We start from the raw sequence: 17,004 nt of genomic DNA on the forward strand, positions 1-17,004 counted from the left end.
GAGCAACGACCGCGTGCATTTGGTTATTCTGGAAATTGAATAACAGAAATAGGTAATGTATTTATATAAAACTAAATGCCACATTTAGAAAATATGATAGATTATGCAATGTTGTAATGAATCATATTATAACGAATCAATATGGCAGAGCTAATAGTATTGTTCAAAATATACAGATTTATTGTAACATGCCTCACAATCTAACAAAATCATATTGTAACGAATCAAAATGCCAGAGCTAGTAGTATTGTTCCAAATCCTGGTGACACGAACTCTCAGGAACCAATCGTTCCGAGTCTCACTCAAAGCAGACAAATGACTGTGCATCTCCATATCTGCAAAATGTTCAACAAATAATGAGTATAAAAGGCTACATAAAAAAGCACAAATGTGTTTATAATGGCTGTTCTTACCGGTTGCAAAAAAGCTATTGATCAGTGGTAGTGAACCAGGTATGCGTGTTGTTTATTCTCATATAAATGATGTGATCGTGTCCTATATAACTACCATCTTCCCACGTATCATGTTTCACAATTGATTGTTAGGATATTGATTGATCCTGTAATCATGCATTATTCTGATTTATCTAAACAAATTAACAGCTAAACATTCCTTAACAAATAAACTGATAAGGGACAATCAGATATCTTTGTATATATTTCAAAATAAAGTTGTTCCCAACCCATTTTATCTTCCATTTCTGTATACCTTAAACCAAGTAATTAGGTACATTTGCATTGTTTGTCTTATAATATGCAAATCGTTATAAATATTTGATTGTGCTAATCATATGGAAATTAAGAAATTACCATATATGATTAGGTGATAAGAATGTAACCTGATTTTGTTAAAGTCTAAAATATATTGTTTAAACATAATAAATAAGTAATAATAAACTTAAATCATGTGATCTATGTGCTCCATATCGGAGAGAGCTCTATATATATATTATATGACTTCATTAGACTTCTTGATAAAATCACTTTACACATTAAATTTTAAATAAAAATTTAAATATTATTAAGTGATTAATAAAATATATATTGGAAAAACCTAATAAGGCATATTGTTTAATATTATACTTTGAACCTAATCGAACAATTTTAAAATTATTATTTTATATATCAACAAATACTTGATTCTACAAATAACATGTTATATTTATGGTTGTATTATAATAGTTGCATTTACATCGATTACAGAGGATATGTAGCAGCAGAGACCATGTAGTTCCAAATTATTATAGCTATATTATTACATTTATTTAATTTCTTGAAATATTATTTAATTTATACATATTAAAAATGTTTTATGATTTATCATATTATATATTTCACATTTCTATTATAATTTGTTATATATTTTGTTATCCAAAAATTAATAAGATAACACTTATTTCATAGCCAAATATACTTTTTCCGTTTGCTGTTTTACAATTAGTATTAGAAATGATCGGAGCAATGGTAGAACGTGCGGAAAAATAACTTCAACTGTGACAGAAAGCCCAGAAAGCCGTTGATGCAAATTAATGAAATGATTTATATTATAAGTTTCATTATGTGTCAATACATACTTTGTTCCGTTTATAGGATATCATATTTCCAGTTATTATTATTATTATAATATAATAGTTGCATTTATATCATGTAATATGGAGAAAACACAAAATATGGATAGGATGAGAAGCAACAGACATCATGTCATTTATGATTATTATTATGGATCTTAGTTAATTTTTTTATTTTTTTATTTTAAATTTTTGAGATAATAGTAATATCATATTGTCTGTTGGGATATAATAGTTACATTTAAACTGCTTAAAGGTAGAAAATACGAAAAATGGAGAGGATAAATAGCAGCAGCCACCATATCTATTAACTTTTTATTAATTTAATTTCTTGAAATATTATTAAATATAATAAGATTTAGAATTATGTTGTACATCATTTTATCACATTTTAATTGTTTTATAAGTATAGATGTGACTTAAATGTGACTTGTGTTATAGACATGGGTATTAATGAAATATTTGACTGTAAAAAATTTAAGATTACGTTATTTCTTACAATTTAATTAGTTCTCTCATTTTCCATCTGATATATTTCAATTACTTCATTACTAAACATCTTACTACTCATGATATTTTACAATTAATATTCGACATGAAAAGAGTAATGGTAGAACCTACGCTGAACATATTGGATAAGTATTATTGTGACAGAAAACCGCTCATGTCAATAGATGCTTGTTTCTGCAAATAACATATCAAATTTCCAGTTGTAATATAATAGTTGAATTTCAATCGTAATCTATGGAGAAAACACACAAAATGGATACAAACCAACAATAGACAGCAATCAGAATAATGATTATTATGGACTCCAATAAATTAATTTTAATTTATTTAATTTTAATTTATTAATTTAAATCCTTGAGACATTAATAATATCATATTGTCAATTGTATTATAATAGTTGCATTTACATTGTACAATCATGTAGAAAAAGTGAAGGTTGGAGAGGATACAAATAAGCAGACACCTAACTCTTTCTGAATATTTTATTTATTTTATTTTATTTCAGGTAATTTTTTAATCATAGAAAGTTTTTAAGCACTTTTTGTTCTATTAAGTTATAGTTCAACACTTGATGTTCATTTGAGTGGATAATGATAAAAAAATATTACGTTCTACCGCGGTTATATAATATATCCGTATAATCTGATTGTAATGTATATTTCTTGAAATTATAATATTAGTAAAATCCATTAATGACACAGGTTTTATGTTAGTTGAGTAAATTATCTTACATATAAAAATATAGGATATTCATAATATATTTTCATTATATATTAACTAATAAAGTGTTATTTAAAAATATAAAAAATTATTAAAATAATCTCACATATTAATTTAACTGTACTGTAGTCTACTTGATATTTATTCTTTTGGTTCATTTTGGTTGATAATGATGAAAATATTACGATCCTTAGAATATTAATTTAACCTATATATTTTAAAATTACCCATACAGTAAAATTCATTAATGACAAAGATTTTATGTTAGTTGAGGAAACTATTTTTAAATTTATTTTTAAAATATCTTATATATTTATATTTATTTTTAAACTACCTTACATATTTATATTTATATTTACTTTTAAAATATTTTACATATTTATATCCCAAAACATTGGGACACAAAACCATTGCATGCAGATCTAGGAGAAAACGACCGGAAAAGAGGGAGAAGAGAGAAAAAACCGGTTGAGCGAACAACTTTCACTTCGATTAATCAGGTTTGCATTTCTTCAAGATTTATCTTTCAATTAACACTCAATTTTGTCACTAATTGAGTTTGATTTAACTTCATCTGCTTCAGTAATATCAATAAGTTTGTATAATTGCTCAATGTGTTGCATTGACCAATGAATATTGTTAATTGGTATTGACAATAGGATTGAAGTTGTGAGTATTGTATGCACGGGTGTGATTATCACTGAAAAATAGTGAGTATTGTGAGTATTGTGATTATTGTTTGTATACACTCTGTTATGTATGTTTGTAGATTATGTATGTTCTGCATCTTTATATGTTGTGTGTATGTTTAAGTTCTTATGTATATTATAGAATTTGTATAATAATGTTTGTACTTGTGATATGTATTAAGACTATTACAGTTAATTGTTGGAACAAACTCTCCTGCGAGAGCAGCAGACAAATGCACAAACTGGTGAACAGTTTGGGATTAGATTCATATAATGTTTAATCAATTAATAATCTAATATATTACTCGATATGTATATGACAGATACCTGTTAAAATATGGAAGCATGACGAACAAACATAAAGTTACTGGAAGATTCAAACATCGTCAGTAAAGCTATTATTTCCATTCTTTAACAGTCCTTTTACGTATATAAAGTTAGTTTAACCTCATTTAACCTAAGATCGGTTTCACAAATGAACTTGAATTTTTTATACTATAATTTATGTTTTACATTATAGCTCAAGTACTATAGCAAGGACTATCCTTCATTCCTTGTTTTTCTGCCTGGATTTAGAGAAGACAGAGAGCTTGATGTTGTGGTGAGATTTTTTTTAATGCTTATTATGTTCGAAATATATTAAGTCTTTGATACATATGCCATATTAAATTGTAAAAAACTTTAATACTATCGCAGAGGCTACTAGAAAGTTTCATTACGGATGTTCGGCCAAAGATACCAGGAACTGTTATAATACAAATAGCCAATGGACATGAGTCACATGTTCGATTCAGGAAAACAAAACAATCTCTTTATAATATGTCAGAATTTAATAGGGATTGTCGTGGTTTGTTTGGATCAATAATGATTTTCTCTTATAATGGAAATGGAAAGTTCTTTGCAAGTTTTTTGAAAGATGACTTTAGTGAGGTGATTTATTTCCTGAATCGAACTATACCACGTGGCACGTTTTATGATCAAGGTGACTTTCTCATTCTCAATTCTGAAACTTAATCATATTTGTACTTGATTTATTATAATAGTATACATTTCAACCTGTAATTTGAATCAAATTATAATTTCAGATCTGACAACTGGGTTTGGATGGAAGATACTTGTGTTTCTCAACAGTGAGGAAATTAAATTTGGAGAAATAGTAAGTAACTTTCGAATAGTGTTTTCTGTGTTTTTTTCCAGCAAGTGTTCATGTAACTAAATTTTAAGATTTCATATGATTTTTAAAATTTTAAATATTAATTTTAGTGTAAAGCTATCATAAATTTGTTTGTTCGATTATATTGCCTAGGTTGTATAATGCGCTTTAACATTTCAGTGTTTTTCAGCCAATTCCGGGACGATTCTGGAGACAGTTTGGAAAAGTGCTTCCACCTAATTTATCATTTTTTCTGAGAAATGGAGATCAGTATGACGGAACCTGTTTCCCAAATTTTCGAAAAATATATGGCATCACGGATCTTATGGCTGACTATGGTTTAACCGAGTCTGATAAAATCCTACTTACTTACTTTGGCAATGGAAACTTTTTAATAATGATATTTAACAGTTCAGACGTCGAAGTTATGCTGATGGACAACCTTTCAAGTGATACAGGTCATTGTGATTTTTTTTATCAATATTTATATTGCATTATGCAGCAAATCTATCTAATTTCATCTATCAACTTGCTTTAATATTTTTTAGATATAATTAATATGACAATTGTTTACTTAAGTTGATTAATCAATGTTTATTTGAATGTGACAGAATTGGAAAATGATATCGAACCTGGGGAACCAGAGAACGATGAGCTTGATCTGGAGGCTGGCGTGGAGCACATTGCAGAAGGAATACAACAAGTAGAATTAAACATTGATCCTATCAATTTTACTGTTGTGATGAGCCAATCTAATGTGGACAACACAACTCATGGACCTGTACATGAAATGTATAAATCTTAAATTAATGCTTTAAAAAAAAATCTTAAATTAATATAGTTCTCTGTAACATCATATTGTTTGTATTATTCTAATATTCTGTAAATAACAACTATAGTTCGCTTTTGATTGTGTTGGATTCATCAGTTAAATAAACAACTCTCTTTCTGTAGTATATCCCAAAACACGTCAGTCCACGAAATCGGTCTTTCAAAGTTGGCGACAGAATTGTCCTGAGGACTCCAGATGGCGAATGGAGTGTTGCGATTGTGATATCCGGCAGAAATTTTAGGATGTCAGGAGGATGGAACTAGTTTGCAAGAGATAATCATGTATCTTTGAATGAAACTCTGGTTTTCACCCTTTTGGAAGAAGATGATGTTGTGCTTCTTGTTAGCTTCCCCGGTAGAAATTAAGTAACCAGCTATCTGTTAAGCTGATTGAACTTGCTTTTATCATGTACGGTATTTCAAAAAGACGTTGTGAAGGTTTCTATTATTCTGGCATTTCATAAATTGCCATAAACTATGTTCTAATTCTATCAAGTATTTCAAATTATGTTGGTACGTGTGAGTAATATACTCCGTTTATTTGTCATTTTATGAATGTTGTAGATAATTTTATGCATCATCAACTGAAATCATGTTACATTCGATTGCTTTGTTTAATTTTGATTAGTGTATGGAGACATCTCACAATGGATTATTTTCTTCTATTAAATGTATAATAGAATAACACATATTGTTTAACGATTCTTAGAAAGATACAGAAATATTGATCAACACTATGTAAAAAGTGGAAATATTATGTTCAAATCTTTGTAAAAATACTTTACATATGGAAGATCAAATATCGATTCCATATTACTATAAATTAGGCTTTAAATAAGGCAATAATGAATAACGTAAAGATTAGGAAAGTAAGTGATACATATCCACCCTATAAATTAGCAAGATATTCTACATAAAAAGTTCTTATTAGAGATAAATGTAAATTGTGCAGTCACCGATTTTGATTATCTTTGCTCGGCAAATTATAGAAAACTTCTTCAAAAATTACATTAGTCGTTACATTTGTATATCCTCCACTATCACTGTCAATCAGAATATGTAAGCCTGAAGGAGAAGTAACTTTCGATACAACAACATAAAGTTGTCCATGTGTAAACACGGATCTCGGCAAATAAAGTCCAACCTTGTGAAGTGACTGTCCCTGACTCTTATTAATCGTCATAGCATAACACAACTGGACTGAAAATTAAACTCTTTTGAACTCAAATGGCCATTGAGTATCTGAAGGTTCCATTTCTATCCGTGGAATAATGTGAGTTGTTCCAACTTGAGAACCAGTAAGTATATCACATACTATACTATTGGGAAAACACTTTTTGACAATCATTCTTGTCCCATTACAAAGTCCCATGATCTGATTGAGGTTTCTCATGAGCATAATCACGCATCCTTCTTTAATTTTCAAATGATGTTTGGCAGGCAAGGCATATTAATGGAATTCAAGTATTCAATTGGAAAAGCAGAACCAAAATTATTGTTATCACCTTCACTGTCTACCAAGGAATCTTGACTAAAATAAGAGTGCTCCTTTCCTGGAACCTGATCAAGAATGTATGAATTTATATCACCCATAATGGCATTCGTTGGAGTAAGAATTTATTTTTCCCTCAAATAGTCAGCATTCTTTATGTTCTTTGCAAGATCGGGATAAACTACGTCAACAACAGCCTTTAGTGGGTTCTCTCTTGTTCTAATCAGAAATTTATCCGGAATTACTACTTCCGGATCACTGATTATATCATCTGGATGAACATTGGGAAGAGTACCATTACTAACATCAAGTACCCACCTGCTAAATTCTGCGATTTCATGCTTTTCTTGTTCTGTTTTCCCAGAGGAAAGACGCATATTTTTTTCTAGTAAGAATACCCGACAATGATCCCATATCTTTGAACTATTTAAAGAAGCACTCACAACCTGTGCTTTTAAAGCTTTTGGTATCACATGGAGGGTTTGCCGAAAGTATCCTCCAAAAATAATAGTTATACCGCCAAATGGTAGGCTGGCTCGTTCAGGATCCACTGATGTCATAATATCTCGTAAACTGCGATCAACACTTTCGGCAGCATGTCGGTGCTGCATGGGAGCTTCATCCCATATAATCAAACTGGTATGCTTCAATAATTCACCAAGTTCAGTACCATGCTTGATTCCGGCAACCGAGTACTCATCAACCTTCAACGGAATGTGAAACCTTGAATGAGCTGTTCTTCCCCCTAGAAGCAGCGTAGCTACGATGCCGGAAGAGGCAACAGGAAGAACTACTTTTCCAACACTATGTAGTTTACAACAAAGAGTATTCCACAGGAAATTTTTTCCACATCCTCCACTACCGTATACAAAAAAAATACCTCCTTTGCCATTTTCAACGCTATCAATAATAGAAGCGTAGGCATGAAGCTGCTCTTTATTAAGTGATTTATAAAGTTTATCATGTTCCTCATGCTCGTGTTCCTTGTTGTAAGAAAGTTCATCAGACAGTAATCTGTTATCGAGTCCATGCATAAAGTTGTCATCAGGAAAAGGCATCGAGTTGTAATCTTTAAGACTTTTGCCAACATCGTTAAAGAGTTTTTCAATTTCTGCAATGTATTTATAAATCGGAATTGATGAAAAGATTAACAGGTTAAATGTATCGTATAACTTTAAAGATGAATTTTGTTGAACTATAACCAATTTAGAAGATACCTGCCAAATAAAAATTCTGAATGTCTGATTGATTAAGATGCAGTTCATTGTTGTTGGTTATCCGTCTTCTGATCAACAGGATATCCTCATACATGGATTCCCAATGTTTCTCCCATAGTTTTAAAGAGTCAGCAATCTGATTGTTTGATAATATATGCACAAATAACTGTCTGAGTTGACGTGGCATTGCATGAACTGTATTTTCTGACATAGCAACATCCCACTGTCTATCATCCTTTAGAAGTCCAAGTGCATCACATGCTTCTTGAAACAAATTATGAACAAATCCATTAATAGTCTTGAGATCTTGGTATGATGTGGCACCTTTGATGTGCATGAGTAACATCCTTAAAAAAAATCATCGGAATGCGAGTGAACGTCTAATAATCGACCAAACACCTGACCACGTTATCATGCCTTCCATTTACATAAGTCTGCCTTCCAAGTAAAATATGTTGGAAATTCTTCATAAGTGTATTGTCTTGCCTCTGGAAAACTTTTATTTGCTTCAAACCAGCCTCCAAGTTTGGTAAATCGAATTTTGTCTCTTTCAGCAACATCTCCAAGATCATCGTGTGGCTTAAACAAAACACATTTCTCATCTTCCACGTGTACAGGTAGGCGCTCAATAGAAGGGAAATGATGATGTATTTCAAAACCTAGTAATCTCCAAGCTGCTTCCGACGCACATATATAACGACCATCAAGGAAATTTTTTATCTCATCCTTTGACTTTGCTTTGGTAGTCGTTTCATCCGGTGTATCTTTTTTATTTTTCTTTCTAAGAAGCATTGTGGAAGTATCATGACCTTTCAAGTAGTATTTAAAAAGATATTTCAAAGATCGCGAGGAGTTACAGACCTCGAGATTTTTATGACAATGAAAGCGCAATAATAAATTTCTATTGTATGGTACAACATACTGGTTGTCAAGAAGAACTATTTTCTTCAAAACACTTGCTTCAGTCCGCCATCTACGATACACAGGAAATCCACAATCATCGAAGAAAGTTTTTGAGTTATACCTTTAAGCAGAGAAAAAAAAATTAAGCGATGCTTGTTTCCGCGTATATGATCAATTGCAGTATTCAATTAAAATTTAAAATCCTTGCTTGGATTCCTATATTTTTAACACACACTTACTTTTTAGGAAAATGACGTACACACTTTCCTTTCACCATACACGGAGAATAAGAAAAATCTTTACCACATGGTCCATGTATCATATGCGCTTTAACTACGTTGTACCCGATAAGATCTATATTTTTGTCTGGTATTTCGGTAGATATCAACTGATCAATCTGTTGCATATTTTTTGGTCTGCTTTGTGGGTGCAACCATATTAACATATGACAATGAGGAAGTCCATGCTTTTGGAACTTAATAACATGCATAACTGATATTAAAAATAAAAAAATAAAAAAACAAACGTGTTAAATGCATAAAAGACTACTGTTAAATTTAAATTTGTTTAGGCATAATGAGTGTGTGTCATGCAAACTTAAAAATTCGTACCAAACCTCCAATGCATTTCCTGAAGTAGTTCTTTTTCTTTATAAGGTCTAGGAGTTGATCAAGTTTCAGCTTAAACACTCTAGCTATCACATCGGGTTTGTTAACTACATCCACTCCGGGAAGATATTCCATCATTTGTTTAATTTCCGGCCATTGAGTATTACATGTCATTGTCAAGAATAATGATGGATGTCCAATCGTACGAAAAATAGCCAAAAAATCTTTGAAATACTGGTTCATGTATCGTTGAGAACCTGTATGGGTTGCTGGTAATATGACATTCTTATCAATGTTTCCAGTATTTGTATCACCTTTAGTAAGAGAATCACGAATAGACCTGTACAAATCTGAACGAATAGTGCTTTGTTGATTTCTAATCCAGTCCAATCTGTACTGTTCTACTACAGCAAATGCATCGACAACAAATTGTTGCCAAAGACGACCACCAAGATGTAGATTCATTCCTAAAACAGCATAAATAGTATAACGTATAAGATAAAAAGTTTCCTGCATTTAACATGAATTAAAATGTAACGGATAATACCTTCATCAGGACGTATCATAAGCTTATAAGCATAGTATTCCCTCATTGTGACAATAGTTCGGTGTCTGGTTTCGTCAGGATGTTGATCATTAACCGCTTTAGCAGGCACGTTCTGCTTCTTGTTCTTCAACGGTATATTGAGATGGAATCCATCATCACCATACGAAAAAAGTAACGGATACTGCAGAGACATGAAGTGCTTGCATGTTTCAAAAACTCTCTTAAGAAATTTTTGCTTTGTCTCAACTACAATGTCTCTAAATGGACATGTATCATCACTGTCACCAACAATTAAGGCAGCTACTTCATTGGATGGTCCAACCTGATTTTTTCTGTCGGATGCAGATTTTGAAGATACCAGAACCAAACTAAAATCATCTGTATCCGGAATATTAAGGCGATCACGTGCATAACGGAATCCTTCAGAGAGCTTATTATTCTCATCCAACATCTTTAACAGTCCTTCGACGATCTCTGGATCAAGACAATCAGATCTAGGGACCGTGTCCATCCGATTCTGTATTTCATTGTCGGTGTCATACACATAGAACTGAGCAAACTTTGGTGATTGTCCTTCCTTTGGTTTAAGACTTCCAATAAGATGATAATTTTGACCATTCAGCTTAAAACAATACGGACCTCCTCCATTGTTGATTTTACGATCTATTTTACCTCCAAGTGAGGTAAATTGAAATAAGGAGTTGTATGTCCTTATATTTTTCAGGAAATGAGCAGTCTTTTCAGATCCAGAAAGCAAATAGTAGAGGAAAGGAGGAGGACGTTCTTTAGTAAGTTCAACCTAACCATTTTTGCAGCAAATTGAGAATGTAGGTGGACTGTTTTTATACGTTTTATTATTCCTCTCTTCATTCCACATCCTTGCTTTACATTTTGCACATATTTTCGATGGTGGTCCAAGATCCATGTATTCTTTCCAAAAATCTGGAAAAATATTTATAAAGATTAGTATATGTTTTCACTAATTTCTTTGTATAAAGTGGATAGGTGAATTAATTGAATTGCCATATACCTAAATCCTCATCTATATATTCATCGTTACAGTCCGAGAAATCTTCACCTTGGCGTTCAGTTGCATCAAGTTCATCATCTGTAAAAACATTCAGCATGTAAAATTATCAACATTCATCTTTCATGGATGTTTCCTAAATTATCTGAAGAATATTAAATATGTGAATGTGACATTATCAGTTATGTATTGCTCATATTCAAGCATGTCTTCCAGTACTACATCACTTGCATCATTGAAAGCATCCAGCAGATTTCCTCTGCTTGTAGAGGTTCCTTCTATATCAAACACTAACTTCGAGAAAAATTGCCGAAAAAACAAAAATCATGCTAAAATAAATACCTTTAAAAATAAAAAGATATTCAGACATAACTAACCTTCATTACGGGGAAACCAGTCTGTAGAGAAATTTTAAATTTAACAATATCAATATAAAAACAATGAAAGAACTACAGATAAAATAATTAATATATTAATATTAAAATGACCTGGTAGTGGAATACCAAGATCACCAGTCTCTGGAATTGTAACTAATACTATATTTCGTCGTTCTCTTTTCTTAGCCATGGTAGAATTCTCAGTAATGCGAGCATCAGTCTGCGCCTTTCTGTCTTTACTGTGTAACTTTGACGGGGATCGTAAATTCTTAACAATATGAACTGGATCTTTCATATTTAAGTTTGGATTATTGATTGGTATTATCCTAGACGCAGGGAGCTCAAACATACTGTGTTTCTTAGCCATTGTTGGCCTATTCTGTAATATTCGAGCTACTGGACTTTGCTGCAAGACTTGACAAACATTTACTGAAAAAGTTAAATGTAATACTAATAACTATCCGAAAGTTATAAAGTTTTTGAAAAGTAATAGTTATACTTGAAGACGCTGACTGTTTAGCACTATATGGATTAGCCGATGAGTTTATGTGCGTCAATCCAGATTGAGGTGTTAAATCAAATAAATTAAGCCTTCTTTGTGATGGTGTAGTAGTAACTGCAGGATTACTTGCATGACGGAGAAAACCTAACATACGAATATTATAAAAAATGCGTGAACGGGCAAGATATATGTTGGCAAACAAAGATGCAAGTGAATGGAATACTATATTTACCGTTTTTACTTGATACTGAAATATTGGGGTCTGCATTCTCATCAAGTGAACATTGACTGAACAATTTAGATTGTTCAGAATATTGCGGAGTTCTTTTCCTCGAAGCTGAAAATATGCTCAAAATGTTTTGTTAGTTTTATTTATTAATTAATCTAGGTTAGTTGCATTACTACATTTTAAAAATGGCAGAACTTTAGGAGCGGACGAAGGAGACAATGGTCCAGGAGAGATTCGCTTATGACCTATTGTAAACAAATTCGCTTATGACCTATTATAAATGGGAGGAAGATCATTAATTTGCAAACAAATTGTAAACAACATATCATCCAACAAACCTGATGATGATTCATGGTTCACATGTCCTTCCTTTATTGAACCCGTTAATTGAGTTGTTCCAGAGTGTTTAGCATGCAAGAAGCGTTCATCCAAGCCTAAAAAATTCAGTTACAAATGCTGAGAATTTTGATGAATACCCAAACCTATAAAAACAGAACACGAATTAGATCATAACCAAACCTTTTGATGAATATGTCTGAGACAGTGGGCCAAGAGAATTTCATTTAATACCTACAAAAATAGAACACGAATTAGATCATTTAAGATTGCCACAAAAACAGAACATGAATTACACATACCTGAAACAGAAGATCCTTGAACATTGTGATTGTGTTTCTCAAGAACCTTAGAATTAATAGAAGAGTTCTCTTTACCAACTGAAAATGTAAACAACTGACTGGTTGTTTTTCTCCTAGAACCTACAACAGATCATGCCATAAACACAATCAAAACATGATTATTCGAATAAAATTTTCACGGGCAAGAGAGTACTACCTTTCTGTGCAGAAGAAGGAGATAATGGACCATTGTTACGACATTTCTGTGCAGTTGGATTATCCTCTTCAATCATGGCAATATGCTACTGTGTCATGGAATCAAAAAAATCAAATATTGCAACTGATGTACTGTTAATTGATATGAAGAAAGAATATATTTGAATTTGAATTATATGTTTACACTTGATTGAAGCATTAGTGTTTTTGAATTTGAATGTTACTTAAATTGAGGAGTAATCTTAGGCATGATCTTGTTATCTGTTACTCAATATTTGATATGGTTTTACATTAATAGACATGGGTTTTATCCATGAAAACGGATTATCCATCTTTTTACCCAAAAAAGTGTAAAATAAAAGAGCTGGTTTACCCATTTAAATATGGACTATCCATAGCTGAAAGTGTATTTACCAAAATGGGCATAGAGTAGTATAATTTTTTTTTGCATGGGAGGGTATCTAGTGTAATTTGCTTTTTTCTTAAGAACCTACATACATTAAGAAATCAAAATTATATTTCTAAATTAGTCCTTACGTCCCTTGTCCAAGCGCATAAAGCAGCATGCTGAACCAAGCTGACGATTCAAGTCTATATTTGATTAGGTGCTTGCATGTGTCTGAAATCATGATACATGTACAATATTCTTCATTGTGGAAGCAGTTGTTTCGTTCTCGCCAGATGCCATGGCTTATAACTGAAACACCAAAACTCAACTTGAACAGTGTAATGGGTAAAAACTACGGTGTATTTAATACCAGGGTTCGTGAGCTCAAGACTCGATTTGACTGCTCTCGTGTTTCATTACTCAATCTTCCTCCACAAGATGCTTATGTACCTTGATATATGTTAAGAATCAATTCAAGTTCTGATTTATAGGGTGAGGCACTTATATAGGCAGGGATGCCTTAAATTGGATTAGGGTTAGGAGACTTGGTGGGTAAGTCTCGGATTTAGAATAGATTTTAGAGTCCTAGATTGTAGAGATTAGCTTCCTTATAGGACTGTGTGGCTTGAGAACTACTCTTTTGAGAGTTTGATTCTGATTTGAACTTATTTTCTCAGTCACAACTTGGGCTGAAACAAGGCCTACGAATTTTAATAATAAATACTTGGTTTACGGGCCTTTGAGCCCAATTAATGACATATTAATTATTTCGTCTTTCAACCAAATTTGGCAATCAAGATTATTTGTATCCCCAATCAAATACTGTTAACAATTTCATCCCGCATGCGTTCTCATAAGTCTTTCCTAGTCATGTCCAACTGATTTCTTCCTTGATAAACATAGTTGTAAATAGTTTCAGTAAATGGGCATTCAACTTATGCAAAAATAGCATTGGTCTGAAGTGACTATTCCAAATCTTCTAAGCCTTGCCAAGGGTATTTACTATTATATTCATCATCAACCAATGTAAGAAAGAGTATCTGGGAACCATTATTTTGTGACAAACACTCGACTCCTAGTTAACAATCTGATCTCTATGCCGTATGTTGTGCCACAAGCTCCGTTACTCAAATATTTCTAGATACAATTCCATCACAGGCGATGTCATGTTTTTTGTGGATATCAAAGTGTAGTGTAGTGTCAAAACTCTATCTCCAGACCAGTATATCTTGATAGTTAGACTGAGGTAAAACCCAGCCGGTTTCGTAGATTATATCTGTTACTGTAGTTGTTGTTGGACAAACATAGTATTTTAGACTAAGTTGTGAATCATTTTGAGACTCTATATGAGTGAGACACATTATGTGTTAGTGGTGTGTATTTTATTGGAACGTATTCTCCTCTTCGAGGGGATTCCAACGCATATTTACACGCTCAAAATGAGTAAAAGGTGAATGAGAACTGATGTTCCAAAGTTTTACCTTTTAATATGGAAAGTGGTTTTGTACCACATCGAGAGTAGCACAAACCTATTCCTTAGTTTTTCTTATAAATACCATGTACCACATCGAAAAAAAAACAAGTCCTTTCAAGCCTCTCTTTATAAATAGAGTCTTAGGGCATCGGTTTTATTAAGTCGAGGAAATAAGAGTCATCTCTTTCATTCTCGGTCTCTTTAGTCTTAAATTTTTCCAATATTCCGGTGATAGTTCTCGGGCTCAGTTCAAGTTCACTGAGAGTATATTCGATCTATCGATTATACTAGTGTCTTGTTTTATCCTGGAAAGCAGGTCGCTAAACACGGATGGTGCGGGACGATACTGCTTTAAGGAGATAGTTTTCTGGACTCGAGATTAAATCCAATCCCTGTTTGTTTTCTCAAACCCTTCTCCTAATTTAATTGTTAATTCTCATATGCTTATGTGATTTAAGAATTAGCAATGTTCTTGTGAAGTAGTTATATATTCAATATATATATATATATATAATAATGTCTTTATCGTACAAGATTGATAACAATCTTAAAGCAGTTTTCTTCAATTTTCATACTTTCTTGTGAGTAGACGCAAAAGTCAATTTGATTGTTTAAATTGGATTTATTTATGAGTATATGAGTGGCCATTATTTGCCTCATTAATTAAATTAAATTTAGTGCGTTAATTTCTTTGATCACTTGTTGCCATGTGCTTGAAATTAATATAAATTTGATTTTAAGTGGTGCTTTGTTTAAGCATAATAGGTACGAGGCAAAAGTAAGCATAAAGTTGTTGGATAATTGGTTTCTTATAAGGCTATTGATGCTTTAATGTTTATTGATTTATGATCAACTTATATTCAAGTGGACATATTTGGTGACATCTCTCTCGGGTTGATCATTATAAATTGGTAGATCAAAACCAAATTTATAATTCGTCCATGTTTTCGCTATTAATGGAGAGCTTATTATGTTTTGTTAACATGGTGATTGATAATATATATGAGCTAGAGTTTCTTAATTCTGAATTGATTTCACAATTATTAGTATACTAATACAAGAATCGTATATGGTATGGTTTACCTGCGTGTTTGCAAGTTCATAACATGATATTGCTATGCAATTAAATGATATGGCTACATAAATGTGACCCTTCATGATGGAACTTGATTATTTGGTGATTAATTTTTTAATCATTGTTGAGTGATGATAAGGCATCAATTATTATTGTTTAATCTTTAATAATGGAGTTATATCACAAACTTGTAATACTGGATATAATGCAGTAACATGTTTGTTGTTAAATAATGTGACGAGTTGTGCAGCTGAAGTGAACCAGATTTACAATTGCTCAGGATTCTCCACATTATAAAACCTAATGGGCCTGGAGTACAGGTTATGGGTCGGCACATAAATTATATTTTTCTGGTTGGATTTTTCCTCCAGTTAAATAGTAATTTCACGTGTTGGTGTCGGTCTGCTGTGGCAATGACACACGAGCCTATTATAGTGATCCATATGATACTTAATACGGCGAATATTGATATCAGTATTTATGCTGAACTTCGGAGAGAATCCGAAAAGTTGTTAACCCTAACGCATCAGTTGATCAAGGATCACTGAATGTGGGGTTATTGAAGATTTATGTTCTTTCTTGGGCCTTTTCTGGTTGTACCAGTAGGTGATCCAGAAATGTAGGTTCGTGTGAACCATATAAATATTTTAGAGAAATTCGGTAATTGAATTTTTAATGATAAGAACCACGGGAAGTTCTTTAAACATGATATTAAAATCTTATAGGTTTTAATGAATGACGTAAAACCTGCTCAGACGAGAGGTAGTGACACGATACGTGTTTACTGTCTGGTTTGATAGTAAAACATTTATCACTCGTACTCGTAATCGAGTCAATATTGAAGCTAAATAGAGAGATGTGT

The 17,004-nt window shown here is 32.1% G+C and overlaps 1 protein-coding gene across 1 annotated transcript; it reads right to left on the minus strand.

Moving 5' to 3' along the window:
- Positions 1-7,087: 7,087 nt before the first annotated feature.
- On the minus strand, positions 7,088-8,525 carry LOC141661164 (uncharacterized). The gene is made up of 2 exons (XM_074468147.1): positions 8,180-8,525; positions 7,088-8,073 (listed from the first exon to the last, which is right to left on the minus strand). The coding sequence occupies exons 1-2, from the start codon at positions 8,523-8,525 to the stop codon at positions 7,088-7,090; spliced, it is 1,332 nt and encodes a 443-aa protein (XP_074324248.1).
- Between the last annotated feature and the right edge of the window lie 8,479 nt (positions 8,526-17,004).

Source organism: Apium graveolens, chromosome 5, assembly GCF_009905375.1.
Source record: "Apium graveolens cultivar Ventura chromosome 5, ASM990537v1, whole genome shotgun sequence".
NCBI classification, from domain to species: domain Eukaryota; kingdom Viridiplantae; phylum Streptophyta; class Magnoliopsida; order Apiales; family Apiaceae; genus Apium; species Apium graveolens.